The sequence below is a fragment of the Mesocricetus auratus genome, unplaced genomic scaffold (genome assembly GCF_017639785.1).
Source record: "Mesocricetus auratus isolate SY011 unplaced genomic scaffold, BCM_Maur_2.0 Super-Scaffold_100025, whole genome shotgun sequence".
Classification (NCBI taxonomy): Eukaryota; Metazoa; Chordata; class Mammalia; order Rodentia; family Cricetidae; genus Mesocricetus; species Mesocricetus auratus.
Genome location: NW_024429206.1, coordinates 12,953,415 through 12,980,636, shown reverse-complemented (window position 1 = coordinate 12,980,636; position 27,222 = coordinate 12,953,415). Strand labels below are relative to the sequence as shown.

General features: G+C 52.3%; 2 protein-coding genes across 11 annotated transcripts in view; one reads left to right on the top strand and one right to left on the bottom strand.

The window, feature by feature from the left end:
* Positions 1-5,734, top strand: part of Cux2 (cut like homeobox 2) — a 185,823-nt gene extending 180,089 nt beyond the window's left edge. For all 5 annotated transcript variants that reach the window (XM_040731236.1, XM_040731233.1, XM_040731234.1 and 2 more), the window contains one exon: positions 2,857-5,734. In XM_040731236.1, the coding sequence (XP_040587170.1) occupies positions 2,857-3,643 (787 nt within the window). In that variant the 3' untranslated portion in view covers positions 3,644-5,734. The remainder of the gene's footprint in view (positions 1-2,856) is intronic.
* A 5,114-nt stretch (positions 5,735-10,848) lies between these two features.
* On the bottom strand, positions 10,849-16,357 carry Pheta1 (PH domain containing endocytic trafficking adaptor 1). 6 transcript variants are annotated; one of them, XM_013120883.3, is made up of 4 exons: positions 16,212-16,357; positions 14,946-15,030; positions 14,140-14,395; positions 10,849-12,870 (listed from the first exon to the last, which is right to left on the bottom strand). In XM_013120883.3, the coding sequence occupies exon 4, from the start codon at positions 12,844-12,846 to the stop codon at positions 12,136-12,138; it is 711 nt and encodes a 236-aa protein (XP_012976337.1). In that variant the 5' UTR covers positions 12,847-12,870; positions 14,140-14,395; positions 14,946-15,030; positions 16,212-16,357; the 3' UTR covers positions 10,849-12,135. The 6 variants fall into 6 exon arrangements, with proteins under 6 accessions (XP_012976337.1, XP_012976338.1, XP_012976340.1 ...); XM_013120884.3 differs by having other exon boundaries at positions 14,301-14,395; XM_013120886.3 differs by having other exon boundaries at positions 14,315-14,395.
* Positions 16,358-27,222: the final 10,865 nt, after the last annotated feature.

Genomic DNA, 27,222 nt, shown 5'->3' with positions numbered 1-27,222 from the left:
CTGAGGCCCTGCCCACTCTCTGAGCAAGAAATGTCACCACTGTCCATTTGGCACTGTGGAAGAGTCTGTCCATCCATTCTGGGGCAGGGAGCTCTCCCAAGATCCTCAAGAAGGACAAAGAGGAAACAGGGATGGGACACATTCCCCTCTCCCCAGCCTGCATGCGGCATCACACAGCCTTAGCTTCGTAGCCTTCAGCAGGCCACTGACCCCTCAGAGTCTCGTGATGATGCTACAAGATGAGGCATGTCACTCCTGCCCTGCCCGCAGTGCCGAGTCAGTCAGGTGAAGCAGCTGCGGGAGTGAGCGGCCCACATATGAGCCAGTGCAGACCCAGACTATAGCAACAGGAGACATGGGCCATAACAGCTTTCTCTCCTCCCCTCCTGAGTGACAAAGGGGACATCATCTCTGCTTCTCATGTCTCATAGGAACTGAGCGTTCTGTCAGAACATTCGTTCAAAAACATATGTACAGCGGGCTGGGCTCTAGAGATCAGGGTTCAAGGCCATACTCCCTGAGCATGATAAATATACATATATATTTATCATGGGCCAAGTCATTTCACCACAGCCTGACTAATCTGGCAAAAGAGAAGTGTCTTGGGGAAGAGGGCATCTTGCCTCCAGAAAACTTGAACGAAGAGGTGATGTCTGAGGTGGGTTTTAAAAGGTGAATAAGACGGGCGTTGGTGGCGCATGCCTTTAATCCCAGCACTCGGGAGGCAGAGGCAAGCGGATCTCTGTGAGTTCGAGACCAGCCTGGTCTACAGAGTGAGTTCCAGGACAGCCTCCAAAGCCACAGAGAAACCCTGTCTCGAAAAACCAAAAAAAAAAAAAAAAAAAAAAAAAAAGGTGAATAAGAGTGATCTCTGTGAGTTCAAGGCCAACCTGGTCTACACAGTAGATTTCAAGCCAGTCAGGGCTACATGATAAGACCCTATCTCAAAAAGGGAAAATAGAAGCAGAAAACCAGACACAAATCACAAGACAGAAGGTGGGGGCTGGATGGTGGTGACAAAGGAGCTTGCCTGCACAAGAAGTTGTGACCCCCAGCTCTCACATTTCCTAAAGCCATGCATTGGCCAGCGAGCTGGTTCAGAGGGCACACATGCCTCTTGATCATTTTACACCCTGAGCTTGATCCCCAGGACCCACAAGGCTAAAGGAGAGTGCCAAGTCCTGAGGTGTTCTCTGACTTACACACACACACACACACACACACACACACACACACACACACTCCAGTGTGTATGTACGCATGCCGGATGAATAAATGTAATTTAAGTTTTTAGAAAAGACACCAGGAGGTGGCAGCACACGGCTTTAATCCCAGCACTCAGAAGGCAGAAGCAGGAGGATCTCTGTGAGTTCAAGGCCAGCCTGGTTTATAAATCGAGTTCCAGGATAGGCTCCGAAGCTACAGAGAAACCATGTCTCGAAAAACAACTACACCTGTGATCCAAAGGTGGGGAGGCAGACGCAGGAAACTTAGTGGGCTCACTGGCCGATCGGTCCGAGAGAGTGACTACCTCAAACGCTAAGGTGAAGAGTGACTGAGAGAGACACCAGACTGACCCCTGACTTCCACAGACTGACCCCTGACCTCCACAGACTGACCTCTGACCTCCACAGACTGACCCTGACCTCCACGGCCCCCCAGCACACTGAAGAGAAAATAAGACGTATGAATATTGACAAAGACTCTTTCCTTTTTTTTTTTTTTTTTTTTTTTTTTTTTTGGTTTTTCGAGACAGGGTTTCTCTGTGGCTTTGGAGGCTGTCCTGGAACTCGCTCTGTAGACCAGGCTGGTTCGAACTCACAGAGATCCTCCTGCCTCTGCCTCCCGAGTGCTGGGATTAAAGGCGTGCACCACCAACGCCCGGCTTCGAAAACTCTTTCCAATTGCTATGGTAACACTGACGGCAAACATCTGGGAGAGGGAACGTGTCAACTGACAGACACATCAGGTCGTGGCCCATCGCTGAGGGACGGCAAGGCGGGCATGAAGCAGAGCCCATGGGAACAGCTGCTTATTGGCCTGCGACCTGGTTGCTCCCTTGCTCATGCTTAGCTTGGCCTTTGATACAGCACAGACCGTGTTGCCTGGGGTGTGCCGCCCATAGTGGGCTGGGCCCCCTACATCAGTTAACAGGCGAGACAGTCTTCCACAGACACTCACGGGGCAGTCTGACCAAGGTAGTCTTTCGGATGAGGGTGCCTCTCCCCGTGTTGATTCTAGGTTGTGTCAATTTGACAATAAAAACTGACCGCACGTCACCCAGTGTTGACTTCTGGGCTCCTCCCACACTCCTCGCTCGCTCACTCACTCACTCACTCAGTCACACACACACTCACTCAGTCACTCACTCACTCAGTCACTCACTCGCTCACTCACTCACTCAGTCACTCACTCCCTCACTCAGTCACTCACTCACTCACTCACTCACTCGCTCACTCACTCACTGACTCACACACACACTCACACACTCACTCACTCACTCACTCACTCGTTCACTCACTCACTCACTCCTCACTCACTCACTCACTCACACGACTCACTCACTCACTCAGTCACACACAGAAGTCTCAGTTGCAGCGGCAGAAGGAAACATTAATGGTGCTTGCTGAGCACCTAGTTTGTCCTGGGAGGGAGGCAGGCACTGCCCTGATCAGTTGCTGATTAGCCTGACAGTCTACTGTGCGCTCTGGGAAGGAGGAGCCTGACTGGAAGGCACAGCTGTAGATGTGGGTGTTGTCCCGGGCGGTGGGTGGAGTGCGGATGCTGATCCTGTGGGCCCTCTGGGGTCAGCAGCCTCGGCCAAGCTCCAGACCCTCGTCCTTGTCTCTGCCACAGGTCCAGGATGCGGCGTGAGATGCTGGTGGAGGAAACGCAGGATGACCCAGACTTGGACCCAGGTGGGGGTCCTGGTGTCCTGGCACCAGGCCACGCCCACATAGACCCCACCCCGCAGAGCCCTGGCTCAGAGGCTGAGGACCAAAAACCCCCAATGAAGAGCCGGGAGCTGCAGGAATCCGAGAGTCCTGCACCCCTGGCTGCCGCAGACAGGGCTCTGGTGAGGATTAAACAGGAGGAGGATACAGAGGTGGAGGAGGACAGCCAGCCCCTGGATGTAGGGGATCCAGACAGAGGACCAGGCAGCCCTAAAGAGGAGCATACCCACCCTCTGGAGAGCAATGAACTCCCAGAGCTGGCCCCTGGGCCGTTCCTTTCAGACACGCCCAACCCAGACTGCCCCTCCTTGCACACCCCCCAAGAAAAGGGGACTGGGGAGCAGGCTCACTCAGACCCTCTGAGTTTCAAGTCCACCTCGGAATCCTCGTGCTGCAGCCTGGAGGGGCCACCGAACTCTCCCTCCGCCATCTCTTCCCCAGGCCTCACGACATGCGTGTCGCCCATCCCCTCCTCCTCAGCCCCCATCTCCCCATCCCTACCCGGAGCCCCGCCTGCCAAAGTGCCGAGTGCCAGCCCCACTGCTGACACAGCTGCAGCCTTGCACCCCAGCACCAAGGTGAACCCCAACTTGCAGCGACGGCATGAGAAAATGGCCAACTTGAACAGTATAATCTACCGACTGGAGAGGGCTGCAAACCGGGAAGAGGCTCTGGAGTGGGAATTCTGAACCAGGGGTGAGGGATGCACCTCAGTGGTCACCTTCCCACCTTTCCTCCTTCCCTCTCCCAAATGGGGTGGGGCCAGAGAGGCAAGAACTCAGCCATGCAAATGTGGACAGCAATGTTAAGCCGTTTACGTTTATTGTTGTAACAATAGTTACCTGAAGTTGTGTGTGAGCAGATACCACCACATCTTCTCTTTGACAGCCCTGCTTATAGGAGGCACTGGGATCCTGCCCTCGTCCCCTCCCCCGTGGGAGGCAGGACCAAAACTGCACCACATTCTCACCCCAAAACTCGGAACTCTTTTAGAAAAATAAAGAAATATTTATAGACCTCTTTCAGCTATTTTAATAAAGGATCCTTTGGAATTTATCCCCAGCTGATGCTGTTTTGATATTAAAGAGAGTTATAAAATCAGATGCTGTCACCGCTGCTGTGGAGCAGATACAGAAGCTGTGTCGGTTTTTTTTTTTGCCATGAGATGAGATTAAAAGACAACTGTTCAAAGCCATCACAAAGCACTCTAAGACGGACCAAATTCAGAGAACCCTTGGACTGCGGGTTTGGTGTTTTGCTCCCCCCCCCAACGCCTGTCTGTGAGACACAGCACGCTGCTGCTGCCCTTCCGGAACCAGAGTTGCAAAGAGAAAGTCCAGAAGACTCTAAATGAAAACCTCCGAGCTGTTGAGGGTGGGACCGTGCTGGCAGCCTCCATGTCACGGGAGCTCCTGTCGCTGTGGAAATTGCCGCCCTCAGCAAACGCATGTGCTTCACAAAGACCTCCACTCCGAGAGTTAGAAACCATCCCCGTATAGACAGAGTGTTTCCAGAACCTTCAGAAAGCTGGGTGTGGGGATACTCAAAGAGTGTTGCTTGTGTTGGTGACCTTGGCTCCCACCCTGAATTGTGGCCACACTTGGAAGGTTTCTCCGAAGGTCTGAGCAAGGCCACCCTGATCCAGAAAACCCTGTGGCTATCACCTTCCTTCCTTGTTTCTAGAGAAGTGTTGGTTCACCGTAGCCCCCAAAGCTTAGCAGCCAGCTCCAAATTTAGCTCTATCCATCCAGAAACCTCAACCCTGTTCCTCGCCATCTCCTCAAGCTGACATCACGACATCTCCCTGCAAAGTGTCCAGGAGCCTCTGGAGCTGGGTGAGGTCGAGTTCACCACAACACGGCCACCATATCCTCACTTTTGGCCTAGTTTCCTACTCTCGACCCGCTTGGGATCAAAGAGGTGACTCCCCCAACTCAGAAGCAACCTTCCTTCAACGTGTTGATTGTGATTTCCGGAGAGGGAGGTCCCGTGGGATGCGATGGCCTCCGTATCGTATCGGTTGCTGAGCTCCTCCTGCTTTTATTCCTTTCTGTCCAAACTGGAGCTGAACTGGTGATAGTGATAAATCTGTGGCCATCTCGAGGGACAAATGGCTCCTCAGTGCAGTGACTATCTTCAAATCACGTGAGCCAAAACATTGACAACCAGAAACGGAAAAAAAACATAGCATAATGTTCCGCAATTTCTCACTCTCATGCACCCAGCCAGGCTGCACACAGGAGACATCCCAGGCCCTGGAAAAACCCCTTTTCCACACATAACCCTGGCTATGCATCGAGAAGTTTTCCACTGTATACATTTTTATCCAGAGGAGGGTATTTTTATATTTTGACACTAGGGAATCATGAGTGAGTTTCCAGAAAAAAATCCATTCTGGGACAAATGAAGCCTGTCTCGGCCTCTGCCACCTCCGTTGCCACGCACACCCACAGGGAGACCCTGCCACTTTGCATCTTGAAACTACATGTTGAGGTGATCCACGCCGTACGTCAGTGCGAATCAGCAGAGTTCACCGTGGCTTCAGTGTGACGGGACTTGGTGTGACCTTTGCACACAGAAACATGTGCAGAAGCCCGCAGATAGATCTGTCCAGTTCACATCCTACAATGGTTAAAAACTAGAAAACACACACACACACACACACACACACACACACACAAAACTGTTTCTATGAGAGATTGATGAACTTTGTCTAAAATTTTACAAAAGGGACACGACACATTCTGTAAACATGTCCCTAAATACAGAATTGTATAATAGTCCTGGGTGTCCCATTTGTTCCGGAGCTGGGGTGCAAGATGGGCATAGAGTCAGTCCTCAAAGGTGCCACACAAAGTGAGGGTTTTGTTTCCTTAGGTTTTGTTTTGTGGGGTTTTGGTGGTGGTGTGTTTTGTTTTGTTTTGTTTTGTTTCTTTTGGAGGGGGGCCGGTTGAGACAGGGTTTCTCTGTATTGTTTTGGAGGCTGTCCTGGAACTCGCTCTGTAGACCAGGCTGGCCTCGAACTCACAGTGATCTGCCTGCCTCTGCCTCCTGAGCGCTGGGATTAACCTCTTCATTATTATTAGGGTTTGTGTTTTGTGTGTGTGTGTGGAGATCAGAGAGCAACTTACCAGAGTTGATTCTCCCTGTGGGTTCCAGGGAATCAAACTTGGGCCATGAGGCTTGCATGGTGAGTGTCTTTACCTGGTGAGCTGCTTCACCAGCTCAAAATCATATATTTAAAGATTAGGGTCATTTGTTTGTTTATATATTTATCAGGACAGGGTCTCACTGTATAGCCCTAGCTATCCTGGAACTGGCTATGTAGACCAGGCCGTCCTGGAACTCAGAAATCTGGCTGCCTCTGCCTCCTGACCGATAAGATTAAAGGTGTGCGCCACCACCATTGACTACACTATTTGGTTTTGAGAGTCTTATGAGACCCAGGCTGCCCTCAGACTTACTTTGTAGTGATGGGTGACTTTGAACTGGTCCTCCCTCCTGAGTACTGGAATTAGAGGCATACACCACCATACCCAGGAAATACTGTTTTTTAATTGAGTACCAGCAGTCAAATATGGGGTATGTTCCTTAAGTACCACCAATGCCAACTTCTGAAAACTCTGGCTGTACCGGGCCACCATCTGTTGTGACAACAGCTATCTGGGGCCTGGGACAAGGGGTCAAGATTGGGCCTTGCTTTTATACCTGTGGCCACGAGCCACAACCCTCAGCCAGTGTATAAATGGAGCAGGGAGTCAGTCTGTACCAAAAGGGCCTTCCCCAGACTGGCACAGTGCTGCCCACCCCTAGACAGAATGCAGGCCTCAATTTCCACATCTGTAAGATGGGGTGTTGCAGCAGTGACTCATGGTGCATTCTGGGGTGGTGTTTTGGAATAGTGTGGAGCATGGGTACACCTGTCCAGAGCCTGAACCAGGAGCTTGACAACCATGTGGCTGTCATCTGTAGGTGGGGGTGGGGGTGGTGTCGTCTTGTCAGCCATCACTCACCCATGAACCAGAGCCACGCGCAGCAGCTCAGATGGTTCACTGGTAAACCCTTCTACAACCCCTGGTTTCCACACATCCTCCTGGGGGAGGGCTCTGACTCATCATCCCCACCGTGGAGAACTTGCCTGAGTCCCAAAGGCCGGCTCCCAGGCAGCACGGGTTGGGGTGGACGGGACGCAATAACGGGAGCTGTCCCATGAAGGAACCTTACAGGCTGACCCAGGCAACTCTGAGTCAGGGAGTCAGACTGCCTAGTTTCCATACCAGCCCCACTTCTGAGAGCTCTGTGTACGGGAGAGAATGCCAGAGCCTCTCCATGCCTCGGTTTCCCTGGCTGTACATTTCCTTAGCGGGTAGCTGCGAATTGCGGGTTCCTGGGGACTGGCCATTCTGATCCCAGGTCACCACTCTTAGGAAGGCTGAGAGATTGATAGGACAAGGTGATGTATTATCTATTACCTAGCTACTCAAGAAGCTGAGGCAGAGGGATTTCTGAGTCTAGGCATTTGAGAACAGTTTGGACAACACATCAATACTTTCTTGAAAATTCGAAACAAAACTAAAACCTAGTCAAAACTCCATATTCTGGGGCCCCTGCAGGGAATGCAGGTCTGCTGTCACTTGAGACCTTAGATCAGCCCGTGTCTTGTCAGCTCTGGGGACTGGGGTTCCTTTGTGAATCACCGGCTTGGGTATTGAGGTCATGTCAGCTGTCCCTTGCCCTGAAGTAGAAACTTGTAGGAAAATACCAAACTACAGAATTCTGCGCTGGGGGAGGGAGAGCAGAGGGATCAGGATAGCCTGGGAAAACCTGGAGAGCTTCCTGGAGGAAGCTGGTTTGGGTGGATGCAAAGCAGAGCAGCCAGCTGAAGTGGGGGGGGGGTGACTTGACACAGGTTCGTCTAGCTAGCATCTGTTTAGTTCCACGACTTGGTGGGGGAACCAGGAGGGAAGGGCATGAGGCGTGGGGTCCAGAAGTTCTTCCTGGAGAAGAGGACACCACGCCAGAATGAACCGTGACAAGAGATGGGAAGAGGTCCCGAGGGACGAGAATGTAAAAAGCATGGAGCTAACGGACCCTGCAAGGGGCACGGGTGAAGGGGAGCCTGGGAAGGAGAGAGACCGGATGGAGAGGCTCCATGGGGCGTGATGGGAAGCAGGCTTCTCCTGAGGGTTCTGGGGGCTACAGCAGGCATGAGGCAGGGATGCTGCGTTTGGGTTTGCACTTTTAGCTGGGTGAGTCCATTTGCCTGCCCTGACTCACGGCCCCTCCCCCTTTCTCCTGGGTTAGCACCTTCCAATCTGTGAGAAACCCTAATGAATGACTATGAGCTCCCTCACCTGGGTCCATCTTTCTTTCTTTTTGGAGATAGGGTTTCTCTATTTAGCCGTGGCTGTCCAGGAACTTGCTCTGTAGACCAGGTTGGCCTCTCGAGTGCTGGGATTAAAGGCGTGTATGTGTGCCACCGCTGCCCTGGCTCTCTACAGCCTTGGTGGGGTTAGTTACTATAGAAACCAGGCCACCCCATAGACCCAAGAGCAGTAGGGCTGAGCAGGAGTGACCTTGTCCAAGGTGACCCACTGGGGAGCTAGCTTGTGAACCTGCCTACCCTGAGGCTCCCACAGGCCGGCCAGCCTAACAGCCAGGCAGCCAGGCCTGTGTTGGTTTCTCCCTCATTAGGTACCTAGGACTCCATTTCCTGTCTGTGACTGGAGACCAGTGCTTGAGTGCTCTGGCTACAGGTACTGTATGAAGCGGCCCACCTTTGGTGGCTCCCAGCCCTGAATGCTCCTCTCCTGCAGCCTTGAGGCATGAGTCTGAGGCTGGCGGCCCACCCCTCACCCGCTGCCTCAAGGTTCCACCCCCGTGGGCCTGCGGTGTGGATGGCAGGTTACCAGGCTCTGGAAGCACTCAGCCAGCCACCCAGTGTGGCTGCCCCTCCCTTCACCACCCTAAATCTGGACGTCACAGCCATCCTTATCCGTTGAGGTCACGAGGCCCACAGGTACACACGCCCACCGAAGTGCTGCTGTGAACAGATGCACATGGAGACTCTCAAGGTCCTCTGGAGGAACAGTCAGTGGTCTTAACCACTGAGCCATCTCTCCAGTGTGCCCCGCCCCATGGTTCTGTCTTTAACTGTCTGAGAAGCTGTCCATGCCCTGGGGTCCACCATTGACCTGGGTCACTTTTTCCATAGCTGTCTGATGGCCACTGGGTGACTCCACTCACATCTCATTGGCCAAAACTGGGTCAGGGCCCATTCTTTGGCAATCAAATGGCAGCAGCATGGCTGTTCCAGGTGAATTAATCACTTGGGGTGGGTGGATGCTGGGCCACGGTACCTCTGACTGAGTGCCCTCCATCCCCAGTGGCTTCTTAGAATATCCCTGACCACACAGTGCCTCTAGATCTGTGCCCTGCACGTCACCCCATCACTAGCAGGGGGGGGGCAGAGAGGCATGTCAGCACTGACTAACTGCTCCCAAGGTCACCTGTCACTCCAAGGAGTCTTTTGGTAAGGGCACACCTGTGCCCCTGCCCCTTGGAGCAACCTCCCCTGCTACTTCCCCACTCCTGTGCCCAGTAAGGGCTTTGGTCACCAGTGCCCTGACTCAGAGGACTCAGCATGTGCTACAGACTCAGGAGCACATGGTCCCAGGACCTTGATGCTTTTTTGGTGGGGAGAGGGGTTTCAAGACAGGGTTTCTCTGTATAGCCATGGCTGTCCTGGAACCCACTCCGTAGACCAGGCTGGCCTCAAACTCAGAGATCCACCTGCCTCTGCCTCTCGAGTGCTGGGATTAAAGGTGTGGCCACCACCACCCGGCGTCCTTGATGTTGTTTTGTGAATTTAAACTTGAGTTCTTCAGGTTGCTCAGTTCACTCTGAAGCCAAATGTTCCTGAAGGTGCTTAATTTTTCTGGGCTGCCAAGGGAGAGCTGTGGCACATCCTGAGTCTACATTTGGAAGACGCTGGGCCTCAACCACCATGCTGGGCCACCCTGGACCTGCCCCTGCCCTTCTGTAAAGCCCCCATGAGCCCAGGGAAGAAGTGGGGGCCCAGCACTCATAGCAGACATTACTACCTTAGGGACAGGTACACAGACGACTGTAGACAGTGTCACAGTCAAAACCATCTTCCAGCACTTGGGAGGCAGAGGCAGGTGGATCTCTGTGAGTTCGAGGCCAGCCTGGTCTACAAAGTGAGTTCCAGGACAGCCTCCAAAGCCACAGAGAAACCCTGTCTCGGAAAAAAAAAAACATCTTCCACCGGGTGGTGGTGGCACATGCCTTCAATCCCAGCACTCAGAGAAATCCTGTCTCCGGAAAAACACAGCAGACATTACTAATCAATTATAGACGCTCTCTCAAGTTTCATAGTGCCAGGATCCTCTGCAGTCAACCCGAGCAACCAGGAGCAGGCCAGTAAGAAGGACAATAGTTTTGTTGAGACAGGGTCTCGCTGTGTAGCCCAGGCTGGTCTCCAGCTCCCTGCCTTAGCATTCATTTCTGGGACTGGTTTGGATGGGACCCTTTCCCATTTCCCATCCATCCCTTCCAACCCTCGGATGACTGTGGCCCACCCACATGTCAATCATCTGCCCATCCTTTATTACTCCCTGTGGTCCTCCATTTACCTCCTGAGGGCACCACCAGCCACAGGGTCAGAGGTTGACATCCCAGCTGACGCTCCAGCTTGTGTGGCCTTGGCAACCTCTTTGAGCCTCCGCTCCCCACCCCTCACAAGATGAGACCAGTGTCCTCCCTGGGAGGTAATGGGACTGCCTGGCTGAAGGACTCAGAGTGATCTCCTTCTAGGGCCCGTCAGGCATATCAACTGAGGATTCTGTGAGGAGGAAAATAATACAAGCAGTCATTACTTGACCAGATTTTATTTTGGCCCTCGTACCCTGTCCATGACTGATGTCTCTTAGCCCTAGAGTCAGCTGGACTTGATCTTTGTGCTTTGGGAAAAGTGGGCATCTCCCTCCCTGCCCCCACCTTCTGCCCCGTACCTTTAGAGTTTGTAAACCCAGACTAAGTCTATGCCTCAGCCCTCCAGCAGTAAGTCCTGAGCCCCACCCAATGGGAGAGTGAAAAGAGTCCCCAGAGACTTCAGGGGACAGAGTGGCAGGTAAACGCCAAGTCAGCTAGGCGTCAGTGTGTCTCCTGCTAGGGCTGGGCTCCCTGGGGACAATTCCATCCCTTCCAGCCAGCCAACAGTAACAAGGAGGGGGTATGGATACCAAACTTGACTGCTGAAAAAAAAAAAAAAAAGACAAATGCAACGCCTTATATACTTCAAAGTAAAACCCACAGACAAGCCCTGACCCCTGAGCCAGCAGGGAGTCAAGAGGCTTGGTGGCAGATGCACCTTCAGATCCCCAACCCAGAGCCTCCCGGGATAGAGGATCAGGGCTAGGGTGAAATCTGTCCACCTGATGCAGAGATTGCAGTGTCAGTGTCCTCCGGTCCCCAGGGCAGGGCACTGAGGAGGACTGTAAACGAGACCCAGGTGGGGCAGGTTGTCCTGCCCAACACTCTGGAAGAGAGCCAGCACTGTGGTGAGAGTGGACCCAGCAGGGAGGGCCCACGGGTTATCTGGGTGTCGGGAAGCAGCTCATGGGCTGTCCCCCTGCAGGCATGGAGTCAGCCGGAGGCGTCTGTCTCCTCCAGGTAAACCTTCGAGGAAGCTAGGCCACAGCCCGGGATTGGAGGTCAGGTGGCTCTCAAAGGCCCTGCAGAGCCAAGGCTGGACAAAGTCCTGCCTCAGCTGGTTCCAAGCCAGGGGACTTGGGGACCTATCCAGTTTAAGCTCCGCCTTCTGCCTGCTGCCTCAGGCCCACGTGAGCAACCCAGGAAGCAGCTGCCAGGCCCAGGCCTCCCGATCCTTGTGAGGCACTGCACCAGGTAGACTCTGGGCCCCATGGGCCTGTGGCCAGCTCCAGGGCTGTCCTGGGGCAGAGTTCTCTAGAAACCAGTTCCTTGAACTCTTGAAGCATGTTGAGGCCCCAGGTTCTTCGTAGCAGTAATTGCCACTGACCCCAGAGGTCTCGTCTCCTAGGTCACATGTCCTGTGTCCCCTGGAAGCCTGGCTCGAGTCCAAGCTGTACTGTACTTAGGGTCCTCTGAACTCAGCCTCTCCTCACAGCCAGCAGGCCCCTTACGGCTGGTCCTGGGTATGAGTCCCACCAGAGCTAGAAGGATGCCAGACCTCCAGGCCGGCTAGGCCAGCCTGGCCTCCACGCCACTGGCTCCTTAGGGCCTGCACCTCCAGTCCATATCGCTCATGCAGCTGTGCAAAGGATGCCAAGGGCCCATTGGGTGCAGAGGCCCTGCGACGGGGTGGCAGCGGTGGGCGCTGGGGGGCTGCAGTGGGTTTTTCGGGCAGCACGCTCCACGCTGCCCGGCCATTCTCCTTGGGTCGCAAGTTCGAGACTGGGCTTGGGCTGGTGGGCAAGGCGTTGGCAGGGCTTCTCTCCCGCATGGCGGCCAGCTGCTGCTCCAACTCATGCACCACCAAGCGCAGGTAGTGGAAGCTGGCTCGAGACAGCGCCTTCACCCAGCCCTCCAGGGCTGCCTGGCTGTCGGCTGCCAGCACATAGGGCCGAGAACGACCACTGGCAAAGCGCACGGCAAAGGCAAACTCTTCCCGGGCATCCACCAGCTCCACCGTGCAACCCTCCAGCAGGATGACGCCCAGCGGCTCTCGGCTGGCCTCCGACTCGAAGTAGAAGAGCATGTTGCCACGAAGCACGAACCAGCGCCGGTGCGAGCCTGCCCCGCGCGCACCGCGCTTGTGCAGGAAGCCAGCATTGTCTACCGGAGCGTCGCAGGTCGCGTAGAAGGCGAGGCTTCGCTCATTCAGCTTCATGGCCGCAAGACCTGTGCTTGTCCCCTGCACCAGAGCAGATGTTACTCCTAAGATCACCAACTCCGGGACCACCAGCTGCCACCTTCCACAACCCATTCCAGGCCCCCAGTGAGCCAAGACTCGAACCCAAGTCTCACACGGCCACTCGGAGCCCTCCTGCTGCCCTTTGACTCAGGAAAGAACATTAGGCATTCAGAACTCTCTGGACACTTAGCACAGGTTAGCGCCATCTGGCAATGGTTGCATCCATGTGTAGCTGGGGAAACAGAGACACTCGGAGGAAACAGTCACAAAAGCCAAGGTCACAAAACAAGTTGGCTAAGCCGGGCGTTGGTGGCGCATGCCTTTAATCCCAGCACTCGGGAGGCAGAGGTAGGCGGATCTCTGTGAGTTTGAGGCCAGCCTGGTCTACAGAGCGAGTTCCAGGACAGCCTCCAAACCCACAGAGAAACCCTGTCTCGAAAAACCAAAAAAAAAAACCAAGTTGGCTAAAGCCTTTGCTGGTCCCTGGAGGTCCCAGCTCTGTGACTCAGCCTCTGTAGATCAGGCTGGTGAGAGAGGGAGCCATGAAGATGGAGGAACCGTGAACACAAAGGCCCTGGGGTGAAAACCTACTGCTTGGAGGCAGGGAGTCAGAGGGGGAATACCCTCAGAGTGGCGAAGCTTTGCTAGAAAATAACCTAGATAAAATATGGGCTTAGCCCAGACTGACAAGGAGGGAGGGGCAGAGCACACAAACATATGCCTCCCAAAAAGTACACATGGGACAGCGGTAGGTACTGGGACTTATCGGGAGGTGTCACCCAGGTTATTAGTGTGGCCACTTGGAAGAGGTCCTGCCCCGTCACAGCCTCGCCTTGCTCTCAGAAGGCAGCCATACTTTTCAGGAGACTCACGCAAAGAGCCTGGAATGCCGTAGGCACTCAGCTAACGTCCACCCCTTCTGCCTGGTGGCAGGCACTTACCCGAAGTCAGAAGGAATGAGGTCTGGGTGGTGGCTCTGTGAGGCCAGGCTGGGCCACCTGACAGGTGGAGGGACAAACGACTGCCAAACAACTACTTGTTTTCATGCCACTTCATGCCACCCACACTGCAGCCAGGGGCAGCTTCCTGCTGAGCTAGAGACTGAGACTTGCTTGTCCCAGCAAGGGGGCTGGGGTGTCAGCCCCGAAGGCTGTAGTGTATTTAGGGCTCACTCTGCCTCCCTGTGCTTTGTGGCTTTTTAAATCAGTTGTGTCCCCTCTCTTTTTTGGGACAAGATCTCTGTGTAGCCCTGGCTGTCCTGGAACTTACTCTGTAGACCAGGCTGGCCTCACACTCAGAGATCCGCCTGCCTCTGTCTCCCCAGTGCTGAGATTAAAGGCGAGCGCCGCCGCCACCACCCGGCCCAGCTGTTCCTCTCTAAGCCAGTCTCTCTGCATAAGCGACTTCCCGAGACAGCTCCTTGTGCCCACCGTGCTCCGCTCACTGGGTTCACAGGTCAGCTCGGTCCCCAGGCTGGGTCACCTCTGTGCACACAGTCAGCCTCTCTGGACCTCTAGTTCTTCATCTATAAAATGAGAACAAAACTGTCTAAGTCAAGGTTATGGTAATGAGTCCGGGATCCAGGCCCTCTGCCACGGTCGGTCGCCGTCAGCAGTGTACCTGGCCTCCCTCTAGTCGGTCCTGTCTCAGAGAATAACCCCTGGTGTCCCTCCCACCTCCGTGTCTGAGTCCCTGAGGCCAGGTGGGCCCCCTCCCCCACCCTCCCTATCTCTAGGTCCCCATCTCTGTTTGCTGCAGCCACTGCAGGAGGCTCTACAGCTGTCTCCTGCCTTCACCTTTGCCCCTTCCTATCTGGCCACCTCAAGGCAAGAACACCTCCCTGGGGCCCTCCCCTGGGCACAAAGGGACCTCTGCCTGCCTTTGTCACAGACCTCAGCCACTCTGGCTTCCTTTCTGTCCCTCGAATGCACCAGACATTTCCCTGCATCGGGACCTTTGCCCTGGCTGTTGCTCTCTGCCTGGGGTGCCCTTCCCCACCACTGCCTGGGGGAGGCACCCTCCAACCTCGAGAGACCACCAGGTATTCTACCAACTACACCCCAGCTGAAGATTACCTGGGTCACTCATGCCTGCTCCAGGAGGGGAGGGTTCTCCTGTCTGGATTTGAGAGCCCAATGTGTAGCAGGTACTCTTGGGAGCCTACAGGACAAAGCAAGGCTTTGTCAGCGTGACAGCGCTGTGACAAGGGGTGGTCCCCGTCCCCTGTTCATGATGGGAAAACTGACCTGGCCAAGAAGAGGGTTCAGAGCAAACAAGCACTAACCCTTGGGCACTCTACCCCACTAAGACTGACAACAGCTTGCCCATCAGCCACTCACCCTGACTGCTCAGATGCGGCCACCCTAGATCAAGGTCACTAGCAGACAGAAAGCCCAGCCAGGTCCTTGACCCTTGCCTGCTCCAGCTAAGCAAAGAAAATGAGGCTGAGACACAGTCTCTAGCTTCCCCGGGAGGGAGCAACTGCTCCCCATTTTCCAAGCACCCTGCTCTCCCTCAAGTTCAGAGGCTGCAGAGGGCACCGCACTAATGAATCATCAGGACCTACGCACCATGCTTTAGGAACCAAATTCCTGTGCAAGTTGGTCCAGGGTGGAAGACCAGTTGCCTCAGCGGGCTTCAAGGAGGCTCAGACGGCGAAAACAAGGAAAGTCTGTGACAAACTATCGAAAAAGTATTCTAAAGTAGGCATAGCACCCAACGTGGTGGCTCGCACCTGTCATTCCAGCACATGGAAGGCAGAGGCCAGCCTGAGCTACACAGCAAGACCCTGTTTGAAAACAAAATTAAAAAAAGATACATGCCGGGTATGGTGGCGCATACCTTTGATCCCAGCACTTGGGATGCAAAGGTGGGTGGGATCTCTGTGAGTTGGAGGGCTAGCCTGTTCTACATACCTGAGCTACACAGTCTCAAGACCCTGTCTCAAAAACAACAACAAAACCCATAAAAAGACAGGGCTGGCAAAACAGTTCAGCGGGTAAAGACGCTTGCCGCCAAGCCTTCTGACCTGAGTTCAGTGACCAGAAACCACATGGAAAAAGCAAAGAGCCGACTCCTGCAAGTTGTCCTCTGACCTCCACACACGCGTACACATAAATAAAAATAAATATCAAAAATTTAGGCCAAGTGATGGACCCACCATTCGAGGGATCATCGCTGGCTCCAGAGCTAGGACTCGAGGGAAACTGAGGCAGGGCACCACCGCAGAACCGCAAGCTTGGGCGGTGTGCGGCCGGGCCGCGATGGAGGCCGCGGGCGGGTCCCGTGCGATGGCCGCGCGGATCCCGTCCCCGTCACTGTCCCCGCCCACCCGGTCTCACCTGGCTGCGGATCTGGCGCGAGGGTCTATCCGTCCCATGGCCCGGAACCGCTTGATGGGCTGCTGCGAGCGGGCGCTTTGTCTCCCCGCGGCCGAGCTGCGGCGACCCGTGGTCGCCCCTTTAACCCTGAGCGGCCCCGCCCTGAAGGGGCCCGCCCTGAGCCGTATACGCCCGCCCATTGGCCAGTCCCCACAGGCCCCGCCTCCGGATTCGCCACGCCTCCACGCGCGAGCCTGAAAACCACTCTTAAAGGGACCTTGCTGGTGTCAGGTGTCGCCAGAGTTCTGTCCTAGAAAAACGGAGAATTTGAGCCGAGGAAAAACAAGTGCAGCTTCAGAAGGTAACATAAAGCTTGCGAGAAGGTTCAGCGGATGGAGGCGCTTGCCGCCAAATCTGAGGACCTGCGTGCAGTCTCTGGGACCTATAATGTGCAAGGCTCCAGAGAACTGACTGCCACAAGTTGCCCTCTGACTAAGGCACAAGTGTGTACACACACAAACACACAGAAACGTAAGAAGAACTGGGTGTGCTAGTGCAGACCTTTAATACCACCACTCAGGAGCCAGAGGCAGGTGGATCTCTGTGAGTTCAAGGCCACTTCCAGACTCGCGGGGACTCCCATAAGGAGACCCTGTCCTTAAAAGAAAAAAGATAAAACCGACACGGGTGTGTTGTTGTAAATGTGCAGGACACCAAGCCATCTACACACTTGCCCCAGGTAGTGAGGGAAAGTTCTAGAAGTGAGCAGAGTTGGAGGTCCACCGAACCATTACGCCTCTGTGTGCTCTCCCAACAGTGTCTCGGCATCTCTGGACTTCCACGTCTTGTCCGTAAAATATGAAGACAAGTGTAATGTTTAAAGGGTGTGGCCCAACTGCAGGCGTTCTCAGTAGGAATTGCTGGAGTTTCCTCCTCTTCCCAAAATAACACGATTCCACCTCCCAGAATCCTTCACTTCCTGTTCTTTCTGCCTCCTCCTCACTTCCTCCTACCCCGGGACCTCTTAGCCTGAGGACAAGAATGAAACAGGACTGACAAGGATCCCTGCTCCTTTCCACACCCTCTCACCGGCACCTACTGTGTGCAGCTTGATCCAGAGAGAAATAGCCAGGAGTCAGTCAGCAAACAGTTCTAAAAGTGCGAGCAAGAGCATAGGCATGAGTGGGAGGCAGGGCACCGGTAAGACAAACCCTCAGGAGCTGCCACTGCGCAGCACTGACTTAGCAGGATGTGTGAGAGTCTTGGGAGACCCGCAGGAAGGGTGTCCCCCAAACAGCAAATCCAACGGGCCCCGAGCAGTGCAGTGTGCAGGTAGAGGAAAAAGATGTTAGAGCTGCGGGCTTTCACTGGGCCACATTGCATAGGACCCTGTGAACTTGGGGAAAACTTTGCCTTCAGGCATGCATGGTAGCACACACTTGTAATTCCAGCAGCTAGGAGGCAGAGGCAGAAGGGTACCTGCCGAGCAGTAACTACATAGCAAGACCTTGTCTCAAAAAAATAAAAAAAAATTGATGTAGTTGACCAGGTTGTCCTCAAACTCACAGAGAGCATCTTGTCTGCCTCCCAACTTGGGGGGATGCCTGGCCTGTGGAGGGTTTTGATCCGGGATGCAATCTTTAGGGGCCTTGGAGGCCAAGCATGAGTGAGCCTTCTGCAGTGATCTGAGCAAGCGGTGGTGGTAACTTGGGGGCAGCGGGACAGCAGAAGTGGGGAGTGGGTAAATTTCGTGTCTGCTTTTGAGGTGTCGGCACAGTTTGTTGATGCCTTCCGCGTGGACAATGAGACTCAGAGAAGGAGTTAAAATGAATCCAAGTCTTTGGGCCTGAGAAATGGATAAGATGGGAGAGCCTGGAGGGAAGGAAGAGTCTAGAGTCGCGGTCGCCAAACGTAACTGGGGCCAGCAGGGATCCACGGTGAAAAATAAAGCCCACTCCCTCACACCACAGACTAAGGCTGATGCCAAACAAACCTTCCTGAGGCGGGGGAAGGGAAGTCCTTAACTGTCCACTCAATAGTCAGTTGTAGATCAGTCATCAATCAGTCATCAGCGGTCCTCAGTCTGTCCTGTCGGTCAGCAGTCACTAAGTCTGTCATCAGAAGTCCTCAGTCATCGTCACTCTGCCTGTCAGTCAGTCAGTCGTCAGTCAGTCTAGAGGTCAGTTGTCAGTTTTCAGAAGTCCTTCATCTGTCAGTCATCAGTCAGTCTGATCCCAGCCTAGACTGACCCCAGGATCAGTTCCCAGCACCACTACAAAAGGGAGACTTAGTCCTCACTCCCCAGCCCTAGCCGAGCTCAAATAATGCTCTGTCTCTGTGGATTCCACATGTGGATTTGCAGACTCCGCATTATCCATTCCTCTCCATCCATTTCACTCCCCAGGGCTCAAGGCCGTTTCACGCGGCCCCCGAAGTTGGCACCTCCATCCTTTTCACTACTGAGTAGCGGCTCATCACTGGCACGGGATGCGCTTTGCTTCTCTGCCCATGAGGGGCCTTAGGCTGTCTCCAGCCGTGAGTGGCCAATACGTTTGTGGCTGGGGTTGAGGATGGGTGGAAGGGATTATGAATCAGGAACACCAGAAAGGGGAATTTGGGAACCTCCACTGGGCTGTTTCCACGGATATGGTTTTGCCTCCAAACCACGTCTCAAATCCAGCACGCCCCGTCTCTGCAGCCACTTCCCCATCTCGACACCGTCATCCCTCTTCAGGGCACCAAGGTCCTTCAATTCTCCTCCTCCTCCTCGGACCAGCAGATCTCCACCAGGAGCCTCAGGGCTCCTTTTGAAGCTTGCCTCAGAACAAATCCTGCCATTCTCTTGGTCAGAGGCATCATGGCTCCTCATCACCTCAGGACCAAGTCCAGAGGGCCCCCGCCAGCCACACAGCCCTCCTTGCACTGGCCTGGCCACTCCTCCAGCCACCTCACACACTGTTCCCTTTCTCCCTTCTCCTGCCCGCTGCTACCTGCCCTACCTGTGCTCCAGACCTCTTCCTGTCTGCTGTTCCAGGAGACTCCCCACATCCTCCAAGACTTGGCTGCCCATTCTGATGCCTGAGGCTTCACTGGGCTGCTTCCTCTTCAAAGGGGCAGATGACTCTGGCCCTTTGTACTGAGCTCAGTACCTTCCTTCCTTCCGGTCATTCACTCAGTCAGTAGCATTTAAAGAGCTGCTGTCCCAGGGACTCATAAAATAAGTTAAAAACAAAAACAATAAGGGCCGGGTGGTGGTGGGGCACACCTTTAATCCCACCCAGCACTTGGGAGGCAGAGACAGGCAAAGGCCAGCCTGGTCTACAGAGTGAGTTCCATCCAGGGATACACAGAGAAACCTTTGGGGGAGACTCATTCCAATGCAAGACGATGTCCTGGCTGGTTTTATGTCGACTTGACATGAGCTAGAGTCATCCGAGAGGAGGGAACCTCACCTCAGTTGAGAAAATGCCTCTATAAGATCCAGCTGTGGAGGAGCTGGAGAGATGGCTCAGAGGTTAAGAGCACTAACTGTTCTTCCAAAGGTCCTGAGTTCAATTCCCGGCAACCACATGATGGCTCACAACTACCTTGAATGAAATCTGGTGAATAAATTAATTAAAAAGAGTTATTTATATATAAAAGATCCAGCTGTGGGGCATTTTCTTATAGTGATCAGTTGGGGAGGGCCCAGCCCATGGAGGTGGCGCCATCCCTGGGTGCTGTAAGAGAGCAGGCAGTGGTGGTGCACGCCTTTAGTTCCAGCACTTGGGAGGCAGATCTCAGTGAGTCCGAGGCCAGCCTGGTCTACAAAGCAAGTTCCAGAGAAACCCTGTCTCCAAAAAAAAAGAAAAAGAAAAGAAAGAAAGAAAGAAAGAAAGCTGAGCAAGCCATGAGGAGCAAGCCAGCAAAAGCATCAGCTCCTGCCTCCAGAATCCTGCTCTGCTTGAGCTCCTGCCCTGACTTCCTTCAGTGATGGACTAAGATATGAAAGTGTGAACACAGTCAACCCTCCCCTTCCCAGCCTTCTTCTTTCTGTGGTGTCTCCACTGCAGCCCCTGTGTGGGACAGGAGGGTGCTATTCACTCCCTCAGTTTACAGATAAGGATACTGAGGCTTAAGGAGGTCACAGACCCCAGGCTGTTTTCACAAGCCTGGGTTTGGGTCATCAGCTTCCAACACTGCTGGGGTCTGGCCTGTATCAGTCCTGCCCTACAGGGGTCATCTATCCTGGACTGATGTCTTTGGGGCTGTGTTTGGGACCAGCTGAACAGCCCTGGGACTGACCCTGAGTAGAGGAGTGTGGATCAGGGAAGTCCTAGCTACCCAATGGTGTTAAGAACGAGACAGAGACATCTTGTCATTTCAGGAGGGCTCTCAGTCCATACTGGAGATACCAGTTTATTCAAGCATCCTCTTAAATAGCTTTCCAAAAGCAGGGGTACTGGCAGAAGACATCTATTATCATGTACCTAGGACTGACTAGGAAACACTTCCTTTAACCCTAGAGATGGTCCTAGAATGCATGTGCACAGGTCCTCAGACTCTCTGTAAAAGCATGTCTCACCAGTCCTCAGGCATGTCCCAGTAGCCCTCATAATGCACCTGTGGCCTAAGTCTATTGTCACACAAACTAGAAGTCATTCTCCACTGTGGCCAGGCCATCTGGAGGTAACCAGGAAGATTGATAGCATCAAGCAGCATTTATGCTCTCACGGCTGCAAAAGATCTCCTGCAAAAAGGAGTGGATGAACCTAGTCAAAATGGCATTTTGAAACTGCGGTGGGAATGTCTCAAGTGCCTCTTGTTATGTCAAAGTCTAAATCTGCCTTTCTAAACATCTTTTATTCTATACGCTACATATCACATTCCTGTTAGAATGAGCTCTGACCTCTAGTCCCCATAAACACTTGCGTAGCATAGCAAAGGTTATAAACATTAACAATTCCAATATGAGTATTGACCATGAATATACATTTAGGTGGGTTACAATTCAATCAAAGGACAATAAAAGGTTCTGGCAATGGGTGGAGTGTGAACAGACTCCCATAATTCTGAACTTTTTCCTTGTTTTCTGTCTAAAGTCTAATGTCTTGTGAACTTTTTTCCTTCCTATCTAGAGTCCAGTGTTTTATGAACTTTCTCCTTTTTTTGTCTGTCCTTGAATGTTAAATGTAAAACTTTTTGTCCATGTCCCATTCAAATACTGAGAAGGGGCTTTTGTCTCTCTGATGGGGGAAGTCCTGTATATTTGTCAATAAAGCACTGTTGGCCAATAGGGAACCAAGATAGGTGGGACTAGGAGTCCAGGAGGACTCTGGGAAGGAGAAACACAGAGAGTCGAGATGTAACGCCATGGGGTAGGAAGCCCGGAAGCTTCTCTGGTAAGAGACATACTTAGATTAACAATTATGGGGTAATTACTTAAGTCAGAGCTAGCCAGTAAGAAACAAGCAAGGCCAACAGCTTCATAATTAATATAGTCTCCTGTGTGTTTATTTGGGACTGATGCGGGAAGGCTTCCCTTTACATCTCTCATTATGGTCCATACTAGTGTCCAGTTTCCTAAATGGGTCCTTTTTTCCCCAGTGGGAAAAACTGGCAAAACAGTTCTGTGTCTCAAGTTGTGGCAAATTCTCCAATTCTTCGTTGGCTCCAGGATGAGAACTCATGGGCCTGGGAAGTCGATGTAGCCGGCCTGTCCAAAAACTGAACTCTGGAACCCACTGCCTCCTTTCTCCTGCAGACTGTAGATTCGATGACATCAAGGGTCAGGAACACTGGCTCAGCATGTTTCACTGGAACTGGCTTGGGCAGGCGCCCATGGTTTTGTACTGTTAATATAACATCTGCTGATCCTGAACTTCACTCTCTAACAGTAGAAGAACTTGTCTACCCTCTTTAGTCAACTGTCTATGTGAATTGGGATCACTATCCCCTTTCAGAATCTCATTTAAGGGTTTTAAATCACCAGTAGACACCATTAAAAAAGGACATAACCATTGAATATTTCCCAACGTTTTCTGAAAAGATTGTAAACAATTTTTTTCTAATTCTCTAATTTGAGGTTTAATTTATTTAGGCTATAACATATGTCCCAAATAATTTTTGAAAATTACTTAAAGTTTGTGAGTAGTCTTTTTCCAATCCAACTTGTAAAGCTCTCCCTAGGTGACAAGGAAGGCCCCATTTGCATCTTAGCTGACATGACCTAATTAGCATCTACAAGGACACCTTTGTGGATGGGGTCTAACAGGCTTCCCTGAGGCTTCTCAAAAACTTTTTTCAAATCATGAATTAACTTTCATTTTCTAGACTTTCTTTTTCAACCATAAAAATGTAGGAGGAGGGGCTGGATCTGCTCAGAGGTTAAGAGCACTGGCTGCTCTACCAAAGGTCCTGAGTTCTATCCCAGCAACCACATGATGGCTCACAACCATCTGTAATGAGATCCGGTGCCCTCTTCTGGCCTGCAGGCATACATGGAGGCAGGATGTTGTATGTTGCATGCAGAATAAATAAATCTTTTTTAAAAATGTAGGAGGGCCGCCAGGCGTTGGTGGCACACGCCTTTAATCCCAGCACTCGGGAGGCAGAGGCAGGTGGATCTCTGTGAGTTCGAGGCTGGGCTGGACCGATAGCCTCCGAAACAATACAGAGAAACCCTGTCTCGTAAAAACCAAAAAAAAAAAAAAAAAAAAAAAAAAACGAGACCAGCCTGGACTACCAAGCGAGTTCCAGGACAGCCTCCAAAGCCACAGAGAAACCCTGTCTCAAAAAACCAAAAAAAAAAAAAAAAAAAGGAACATTTCTCTGATCGGAGGAAACCTGTAAAATTCTTTTTTTTTTTTTTTTTGGTTTTTCGAGAAAGGGTTTCTCTGTGGCTTTGGAGGCTGTCCTGGAACTAGCTCTGTAAACCAGGCTGTCCTCTAATTCACAGAGATCCACCTGCCTCTGCCTCCCGAGTGCTGGGATTAAAGGCGTGTGCCACAACTAAAATTCTTATCTCCTGTTGAAGTGACCAGAGGGACCACCTCCTGTTTTAGCATCCATGACAGGCTAATTGTGCTCGCATGATCTTGTCACTCCTGTCCTCCTCACTAGGAGGTCAGATGGCAAGGAACCAATCAGAAGTTAGCTGGTGGGGCTGTGCTTTACGGCTCTGGTTGTGCTTTACAGACAAGTGCACAACAGTGACATGCAGAGCATAGCAACCGCCTTGGGCGGGCCTATGGGCCATAACAACCAGTTGACCAATCAACACAGGGAAAGTCGTCCAAACCTGGAAACGCACCAATCCTGAGACTGTTGCATACCCCTAGACACTCCCCTTACGCTGCCTTTTAAGATCCCTGCCTCGAGATTTCTCAGGGTCTTTCTCCAGCCATCCACTGAGGTGAATGGATGAAAGACCCGAGTTTATGGGGTTAGCTTGTTAAACAACTACAATAAAAGAAATGGGCCTCTTGGTGATTTGGGGGTTCAAAATTTGGGAGCAATTCCACTAAATCTTTCAAGCCTCTTAGCTTCTGCTGAATTTTTTACCACAAGGTTTCTGCCTCTCTGTATTCCCAGTTAAAAGTGAGGGAGGTGCCGGGCGTTGGTGGCACACACCTTTAATCCCAACACTCGGGAGGCAGAGACAGGTGGATCTCTGTGAGTTCGAGGCCAGCCTGGTCTACAGAGCGAGTTCCAGGACAGCCTCCAAAACAACACAGAGAAACCCTGTCTAGAACCCCCCCCCCCCAAAAAAAAAGTGAGGGCGGTGAAGACTCTCGTCCTGATACTTAGTAACTCTCTCTTCATATTCATCCCAATTTCTCTGCCCTGCACGCTCTTTCTCATCTAGCCTCTCTGCTGTAGGTGCAGAGGTCTCTATCACACTGCTAAGCCGTTCAGAGACAGAAGACATTTTTTTTTTTTCCAAGACAGGGTTTCTCTGTGTAGCTTTGGAGACTGTCCTGGAACTAGCTCTGTAGACCAGGCTGGCTTCGAACTCACATAGATCTGGGCAGAAGACATTTTCTGTTGTCCTTCGAGGATGCACGATCGAACCTTCATTTCCCCAAGCCCTGGCCCAGCTCTGATACAGTTGTGAAGGTGGTTTCTGCGAGGGGGAAAGATTCCTTCTAAACTTAAATTGTAAAATTTTCTGTACTTGCTTTTGCTTTACTTTAGCTCTCCTGGCTAGTAAAATATACACAAGTAAATATACAATCATATGACTAATAATTCTCCGTCTAATACCTCTAATTACATACATTTTTACTCTCAAGGTTAACTCACTGCTCTTTATCATCTGGCTAATATTCCTCTGTTTCACATCTGTAACTATCTGCATTTTTTCTTGGGAGGCTAGCTCATTAATTTCACTTCTTTATCCTCTGACTGACACTTTTCTGTCTCACATCTACACTTGTGCACATTTCCACTCTTTTTTTTTTTTGGTTTTTCGAGTCAGGGTTTCTCTGTATTGTTTTGGAGGCTGTCCTGGAACTAGCTCTGTAGACCAGGCTGGCCTCAGACTCACAGAGATCCACCTGTCTCTGCCTCCCGAGTGCTGGGATTAAAGACGTGCGCCACCACTGCCCGGCGCATTTCCACTCTTAAGGTTAACTAAACCACTTCTTTGTCAACTGTTTTACATCTACAATTATCTGTTCTCTGTTTCCACACTTATATACAGTTTTGCTCCTGACTTAACACCATTCACTCCCCACACCTGACTTTTTTTCTTTTCTCTGTGCACTTCTTCTCAGACTGGTACTCCTGCGGTGTCCACCCCTCTGCGGTGTCCATCACCGCCTACACACGCTCAGGCCCCACCCTGGGTGCCATTTTGCTGGGGTCTGGCCTGTATCAGTCCTGCCCTACAGGGATCATCTATCCTGGACAGATGTCTTTGGGGCTGTGTTTGGAACCAGCCAAACAGCCCCGGGTCTGACCCTGAGTGGAGGACTGTGGATCAGGGAAGTCCTAGCTACCCAACGGTATTAAGAACGAGACAGAGACATCTTGTCATTTCAGGAGGGCTCTCAGTCCATACTGGAGATACCGGTTTATTCAAGCATCCTCTTAAATAGCTTTCCAAAAGCAGGGGTACTGGCAGAAGACATTTATTACCATGTACCTAGGACTGACTAGGAAGCACTTCCTTTACCCTAGAGATGGTCCTAGAATGCATGTGCACAGGTCCTCAGACTCTCTGTAAAGCACGTCTCACCGGTCCTCAGGCGTGTCCCAGTAGCCCTCATAATGCGCCTGTGGCCTAGGTCTATTGTCACACAGAGTAGAAGCCAGGACATCTGGAGATAACCAGCTGACATCTGAAAGACAATAGGGGTTTGAGCTCCTGGAATTGAGCTGAGTCCTATATCAAAATATCATATCCGGGCCCCGAGACAACACTGACCGGCCTGCCATTTTGCCTCTGTGTATTACTGTTGCTATAGAGGTTTGTGCCTGCAGTGCTGAGGGTGAACCCAAGGCCCCATTCATACGAGGTGAGCACTGAGGTACCAAGTTGCACCCCGCGGCCTCTACACATCTGTCAAAAGGAATAGAGTGTGACATACTGCTGCAGCATGGATGCTCTCTCTCTGTCTCTCTCTCTGTCTCTCTCTCTGTCTCTCTCTCTCTCTGTCTGTCTCTCTCTGCTTTTGTTTTGTTTTTCGAGACAGGGTTTCTCTGTATTGCTTTGGAGCCTGTCCTGGAACTCACTCTGTAGACCAGGCTGGCCTCAGACTCACAGAGATCTGCCTGCCTCTGCCTCTTGAGTGCTGGGATTAAAGTTGTACGCCATCATGCTCTGCTTAGGGTTATTTCTTATCCTTGTTTTTTGGATGAGGAAATGAAGGCGAGAAGATCCTAAGTTGCTGGGGGGGGGCCCTGGGGGTTAACAACACTTGCCCATCTGCCTTAGTTGGCACCGTGTAGAGAAAATTTATGAGTGAATTATTCTTCCAGTACCTACAGACATACACACAGATACAGACAAAATACAAAAAAAACCACACCAACAGACATGCACACACATCATAGAGTGTGTCTCACACACAGAAAGACAGACAGACAGACCGAGATATCAAATAATCGATTTTTTTTTTTAAAAAACAGCCCTGGAAGGGAGAAGGCAGGCTTGAAACTTTCTTTTTTTTTGTTTTTGTTTTTCGAGACAGGGTTTCTCTGTGGCTTTGGAGGCTGTCCTGGAACTAGCTCTTGTAGACCAGGCTGGCCTCGAACTCACAGAGATCCACCTGCCTCTGCCTCCCGAGTGCTGGGATTAAAGGCATGCGCCACCAACGCCTGGCTCCAGGCTTGAAACTTTCATTCTTCACCTTCACCTTGGTGCCTCTCTGGGCCGCAGGCTGCAGCTGCGCGGCCGCTCATGACCAGCAGGGGGCACGCGAACCTCGTGTCCGCCACTGTCGCCAGGCTCCAGCCCAGGAAGCGCGCAGCGCGTGGATCCGGGCGGCGACCCGAGTCTCTGAGCTGCGGAGCAATTAGGGCCTTTAATTACCGGGATTGGAAGTGGATGAGCCTCGCGGGGCCTCAGGGCACTGAGTCACTTCCCCAGTAACCAGATTCCCAGGGCTGGCGGAAGAGGGGGCGGCTGTGCTTCCCTGCGGCCGGGTGCTGGCAGGGACTGGGCTGAAGCCAAGACCAGAACCTACCCGGAGGCTAGCGGGGAGCAGGTTCCTGCTGGCAATTCTACCGCTATGTGGGTCTTGGCAAGGGCACCTGCGTCTCTGTGCCTCAGTTTCCCCCTCTCCCAAGTGGAGCAGCCCCCTTCTCCCACATGTGGTTGTTGGCCTAGCAAATTGTGAGTTTGTGGAAAACCTTAAAAATCATTTCCACATGACTTAGGTGAGATGACCGGTACCTGTAAACCCAGAAACTCAGGCACGAGGCTACAAGTTCACAGCCAGCCTGGGGCTACTTAGTGAGTTGCAGAACAGCCTAGGTTACAGTTTCAAAATAAACATAAACACATCATTTATTATTCTCCTATAGCTGTCTTTATTTCTGGCACTGG